General features: G+C 41.2%; 1 protein-coding gene across 1 annotated transcript in view; it reads right to left on the reverse strand.

The window, feature by feature from the left end:
- LOC107112342 (vomeronasal type-2 receptor 26-like) overlaps positions 1 to 4,281 on the reverse strand; it is a 9,817-nt gene extending 5,536 nt beyond the window's left edge. The window contains exons 1-2 of the mRNA XM_015413464.1: positions 3,991 to 4,281; positions 2,659 to 3,507 (exon numbers count right to left, since the gene is read on the reverse strand). Of these exons, the coding sequence (XP_015268950.1) occupies positions 2,659 to 3,507; positions 3,991 to 4,281 (1,140 nt within the window). The remainder of the gene's footprint in view (positions 1 to 2,658; positions 3,508 to 3,990) is intronic.
- Between the last annotated feature and the right edge of the window lie 2,285 nt (positions 4,282 to 6,566).

The raw sequence follows: 6,566 nt of genomic DNA on the forward strand, positions 1-6,566 counted from the left end.
TTTCAGATCATTCATGGAAACTGTTGAGAAGATTGCAATCTGGGATTGTAAAGAATTAACATTAGGGTAAGAAAAGTTAGGGGCTGTGGTGGCTCAGAGGTTAAGATGTTGAGTTACAGACCGGAAGGTCAGTAGCTCGGCAATTCGAGACCCGAGTGCTGCGTGACGGAGTGAGCTCCTGTCTCTGGCCCCAGCTCCTGCCAACCTAGCAGTTCGAAAGCAAGAAATTACAAGTAGATAAATAGGTACCACTTCGGTGGGAAGGTAACAGCGTTCTGTGTGCCTCAGCAGTTAGTCGTGCTGGCCACATGACCACAAAGAAGTCTTTGGACAGCACGGGCTATTCAGTGCGGAAATGGAGATGAGCACCATCCCCTAGAGTCAGTCAACTGGCTATGAGCAAGGGGAACCTTTACCTAGACTTAAGAAAAGTTCTCTTTGAGGTAACTTGTGTTAGTATTTATTGAGATTTCTGGTTTGGGTACTAGTTCTTTTTTGGATAAGGAACTAATGGTGAACTTACTTATCTTTTGGACTTTTGGGAGAGAGTATTTTTCCTCTTGTGTTGAGAGGAGTTAGTGGAGAGTTTCTGTTTTGGAGACTAGTTTTCTTGGTTGAGGAACCAGTGGAGAACTTATCTTGTGGAATTCATTCATTCATATTTGGAGGATCTGTCCTCTCAAGTTGAGAGGAACAGTAGAGGATTTAACTTTTAGGAATTCGTTCTTTGGAGGTCTTTGTTGTACTTTGGGGAATATATCATCTCAGGTTGAGGAATCTATAAGAAGTCAAAATGAAGGCATGAGCCTCATTCTCCTAAAATTTTCATTGTTGCATTTGTTGTTGTTGTTCAGTCGCACAGTCGAGTCCGACTCTTCGCGACCCCATGGACGAACTCTCGCCAGGCCTTCCGGTCTTCCGCCGTCCTCTGAAGTTGGCTCAACTTCATGTTCGTTGCATCGATGACACTGTCTAACCATCTCATCCTTTGCCGTCCCCGTCTTCTTTGACCTTCAATCTTTCCCAGCATCAGGGTCTTCTCCAGTGAGTGCTCCCTTCTCATTTGGTGGCCAAAGTATTTGAGCTTCAGTTTCATTATCTGGCCTTCCAGGGAACAGTCAGGGTTGATTTCTTTGAGGATTGACTGATTTGATCTCCTTGCAGTCCAAGGAACTCTCAAGAGTCTTCTCCAGCACCATAGTTCAAAAGAATCTATTCTTCGGCGCTCGGCCTTCCTTATAGTCCAACTCTCGCAGCCATACATGACTACTGGGAATACCATTGCTTTGACCATGCGGACTTTTGTTGGCAGGGTGATGTCTCTACTTTTTATCATGCTGTTTAGGTTCGCCATCGCTTTCCTCCCAAGGAGCAGGCGTCTTTTAATTTCATGACTGCTGTCACAGTCTGCAGTGATCTGGAATCCCAGGAACGTGAAGTCTGTCACTACTTCCACAGCTTCCCCTTCTATTTGCCAAGGAGTGATGGGGCCGGATGCCATGATCTTAGTTTTTTTGATGTTGAGCTTCAAGCCCACTTTTGCGCTCTCCTCTTTTACCCTGAGCAAGAGGCTCTTTAGGTCCTCTTCACTTTCTGCCATTAGAGTGGTATCGTCTGCATATCTGAGGTTGTTGATCTTTTCCCCAGCAATCTTAATTCCCGCTTGTGATTCATCCAGGCCAGCATTTCGCATGATGTACTCTGCATATATATTAAATAAGCAAGGTGACAATATACATCCTTGTCGTACTCCTTTTCCTATGCTGAACCAATCAGTTGTTCCATATCCGGTTCTAACTGTTGCTTCTTGGCCCTTATACAGGTTTCTCAAACGTAAAGTAATTAAATAATATTGGGGTTGTGTCTGGTTCCATTCACATGGGATTTTTCTGCTTTTGCAATGAGGATAAAAGATCTCTTTTAACTTAAGGTTAACTGATAGCTAACATGGACAGTAGGTTTTATGCACCACATGACCACCACCACCAGCAGGACAACTTTACCCTTCTCTCTTATTACCCACACTCTAATGTGGCCAAACCTACTCCTTCCCTGTTTCTTCCTTCCTCTGATTTCTCTAGGACTGATATGAAAGTGGCAGACCTGATACACAGAACCAACAAGCAAAGGAAGGAAGATAAGTAAGAAGGGTGGTGAATCTTCCTTTTGTGGCAGTTCACGGAGCCCCACCTGGTACTGCAGTTGTATTAAAAATCAGAACAGTTGATACAAACAAGGTTGTAACATGGACAAAAAAAATGTAATATAAAAAAATAGCAGTGGAAGATTTTAGCAATGATGCCGTCTGAACAATGAATCATCTGGATTTTAGACAGTAACAGAGAAAATGAATTATATCATTCAGGCAGACAAGGCCAGTCGAAACCAACAAAGTCCTGCTATGTATACATCAAGATTCCAAATCACATGTCTTTGCTGGTAACTTTTAACATACGAGGGCAGCCCAAAGTTGTTGGTATTTTTTTGAGTGTATGTGTCAGAACATTCTGGACTTTTTCAGGATGCAAGTGCAGGAAGAACCCACAAAAACAGGTCAATGAAAGGCATATAACACCATTTTCCCAGTTGTTTCTGGAGGACAACATTGGATAATCGTCTCACCTTGTGTTAATATACAGTACATTGTGGGAACTTTACCTGCCAAGGCTGGATATCTTGGAGTCTAACACTTTTCCCAGTCATGGAATTAGATGTAGTCATGGTGTTCAAAACATGAGCTATGGCATAGACAGCACTATAGACACTGTAGCTGTGGCCAGTCATCTGCATTTCAAAAAGAAGCCCAGGAAGACTCTCTGGTTTCTCATCTCCAGTGCATATGTCATTGACCTCCATTGGTCCATGGAGATTTGGAAATGAACAGTCAAACACTTGCTCCCAAAATTCCTTGATGAAACCATTTTGTTTTTCCTGATAAGGTCTCATGCCATGAAGATATTTCTTGAACTGTGGAAACTCATTTGAGTGAATTGTGAAAGATATGGCACCATGGAACACATCAAAATTCCAATTCCTTTGAGCTCCGGATAACATGAAATCAACTTGAGCTGTCAAAATCCACACTTTGCTCAATGATCTATTTCCCCCATATGCAGGATTTCCTAAAAAGATCAGCGTATTCAGTGATAGGATGGTTAAAGGTCCTCCATAGAGGATAAGTGTATTGACTTTTCTATCTTCAAAAGGTTGATATATATCTTTGACTAAATTAATAATGTCCCCCCAGGAATCCCATTTTGCTTGGTTTACTATTCTCTCTGTGAAGGCTGAACAGATTCCACTTTGGAAAAGCAATGGCTCAAGGGTCTTCAAGAAATGCTCCCCAACATCATCATCTGCAGCAAGGAGGCCAACCCACGTCCATCCAAAATGGATCAGTAATTGGGTGATTCCTGTATACTGTTGGTTTTCATTTGGGACCATGCGGTAGAAGGAAGGAAACTCTGTTGCATCCCTCTCCTTCAAGGGAAATGAGCCATATGTGATCTAAAACAAAAGGTTTTAGAGATGGATTAGGAGACCATGCATGGTTATGTGCCTCATAAATTTGCTGAACAAATTATTCATCGTGAACAAAACAAAGCTCATTAACTGAATCCAAAGTTTCCTTTGAACAAATAAGCTTTCCCCTACTGCAAGGTTTTATGTGCTGAAAGAGGCATATGTCTCTGGTGGAAGGCTATTTACATTGGAGCAGTTCTCCTCTTCTAGTTCAATGCAACCTTTGGGTCCAAACCTATGATACCTGTGTGCGATATTTTTCAATGAATGTGAACATTGTACAGTTCCTGGAAAAGAAAGAAATATCCAGAAAGTTTCTTACATTAACTTTGTACTTTATTTCTTCTCTTCCTGTTTGAAATAACTCAGTTATACTGTTCCTTCTTTCCCTCAAAATCATTCCCTGAGTTTCAAAAAAAGAAAGAAAAGATTTATGAAATCACTCAAAATTCCATCCATGAATCATACCTGTGGAATTTTGTAGAGTCCTAAGATGTCTGCCATATGGAAGGAGATATCAGCACCAAGTCCTCCAATGCTAGCTATTACATTTTTCTGGATGTCACATTTGTAATTAGGAAGAAATCTCTGTGATTTGAAGAGCAGGTCCAGAGTGTTACGGTAGGTCATTTTCATATCAAAGTAGCTGTCATAGATGTGGAACCCAAGGGTGATATTCGGCAAGATCTTGGGGTTCTCATTGATCTCATTTATGGCAAAGGCCAATGCTAGGTTGTGCTGGTAGTACTTTAATACCATACTTAAAAGAGAGTGAAATGATTGTTTGTCAGAAAATTCTACCTTAGGCCAAGTCATTTTACCATAATGCTAGTCCATTTTGGTTCTGATTTAAATGCAAATATATCATCCTTATTATGACATTGCTGTATTGGTGTATTGACCCCAATAACAATTATGATGGTTCTACTACTATATTTTACTTGGTTTGTTTCTTTCTTTGTTTTAATGTCAGAGATTTCCTTGTAAACTGGGAAATCAGCCAAAAGGGCATATCAAAGAAAAGAAGTTTGCTCCGCTTTTCTTGGTGGTCATTTCTTTCTGCCTCAAACTTCAGTTCTGAATAGTGAGAACAGTGTCACAGCTTGTAGTAAGGGCAACCTGAAACAAGTTGCTAGTTCATCATTACACCATAGTCAGGAACTCGTTTGAGGGCACAAGATTCTATTATGTTATACTGAGAGCTATGGAGTTAATTTCAGAGGGTAGCCATGTTGGTGTCCACTAGAACAGCTAGAGTTAAGTCCAGAAGCACCACAGAGCTTGTATCTGACACAGGAAGCATTGATTCTCAAAAGCTTACAAGCCCCCCATAAGAACATAAGAACATAAGAGACGCCAATGTTGGATCAGGCCAAAGGCCCATCCAGTCCAACACTCTGTATCACACAGTGGCCAGAAATACCAGTGCCATCAGGAGGTCCACCAGTGGGGCCAGGACATTAGAAGCCATCCCACTGTTGACCCCCCCAAGCACCAAGATGACAGAGCATCACTTGCCCCCCAAATATTGTTGGTCTCAAAGGTGCTAATGGGATTGAATCTAGCTGAGGCCTATCAAGTCATGGTCATATCCTGCTCTACCCAAAATGGTATCTGATGCCCTATGCCATCATATGCCATTCAGCTACCATTAGGATCTGTTTGTCCCATACTCTGAGCCACGATACAGAAAAAAAAAAGCTGGAAGCTCAGGCATCGCTTTGCAGTGTCCTTTTATTGTTACATTATTTCAAATCACTTATGTCCCCCAATCCCATTCTAAAATGATTTTATGAAATGTCACCGTATATCCTGTTGCCTCTAATGATCTCTTAATAAAGCGGGGACAAATCCTAGGAAATCAAATTGCAGAACTATGGAGCAACACTTTGGAAAACAGAAATCTAGAATACATGAAAGATGCTGCTTTGTTCAGGGGTATTTAAAAAGAGGCAGATGATATTGCTGTGAAAATAAGCCATGGGAAAATACCACTGAAACAAGGATGACTGTAAATTAACAACAATTTCCTATAAAGAATAGATTAAATAAAGTGTTGTGCAAGATATTATTTGACCCCTACCATAACATAACACTGGCTAGACAGATCCTATCAAATCTTGGAAGCTAAGCATGGTTGGCTGTGTTTACTATTTGAATGGGAGACCACTAAGGGTCACTAAGCAGAGGCAGGAAATGGTAAACCACCACTGAATGTCTCTTGCTTTGAGAACCCTATGAGGTTTTTAAGCCAGCTGTGACCAACATAGTAATATGTCCAGTCTTGAGGGTTTTCCCACCTCTCAAAGGTTGGTAGAAGCTTTTATGATATGCAACAAACATGGGGTCATATCTTGAATAAATCAGTGTTTGAAAGTTATTAAAAATCAAATACTTAGGGCTCTGCAAAACAGCTCTTGAGTTTTACAGTGATCCTTACTCAGTTGTTTAAAATTTGATTTGCCCGTTCCCCCCCCCCCTTTCATCCTTGCTTTGTGATTTATGGATTTTTCTCCTTTGCACGTATTTTACGGTCTCTCATGGATCTGACTTCTAATATCTGGTTTTGTTTCCCTTGATCATTGATTGTATTTCTTGTCACTTTGTTGTCAATATGCACACATGAAACTGCAATGTCATCTGAGTGAAAACATTCAATCTGCTTTTTTCACTTCCCACTTCCACCTTGCAAGCAGGGGCAACTTCTGTTATGGGAGAAGAAAGCCTAGGTGTTCTGGCAACAAAACGGAATGCACAGAATTGCAAAAGATGAACACTGGGGTGGCTCTGGCCTATCCCTTCCATACTTGGAGCAGCCGGACACTTTTATACAGAATTATTAAATTCGACAGGTGGCCAGATTGCATTATGAGAGAGGAAGAGAAAACAAATCTTACACTGTATCATTAAACAGGTAGTCAGAAGGAGGTTTATCAAAAGGCAAGGTGTGCAAAGTATACATAACCTGAGAAGCAATCCCACCAATAAGGAGGTCCCCTGACTGATACCACTCATGTGGAACAGGAACTGGTTCATCCTTAGGG

Source organism: Gekko japonicus, unplaced genomic scaffold, assembly GCF_001447785.1.
Source record: "Gekko japonicus isolate JY-2015 unplaced genomic scaffold, Gekko_japonicus_V1.1 scaffold146, whole genome shotgun sequence".
Taxonomy (NCBI): domain Eukaryota; kingdom Metazoa; phylum Chordata; class Lepidosauria; order Squamata; family Gekkonidae; genus Gekko; species Gekko japonicus.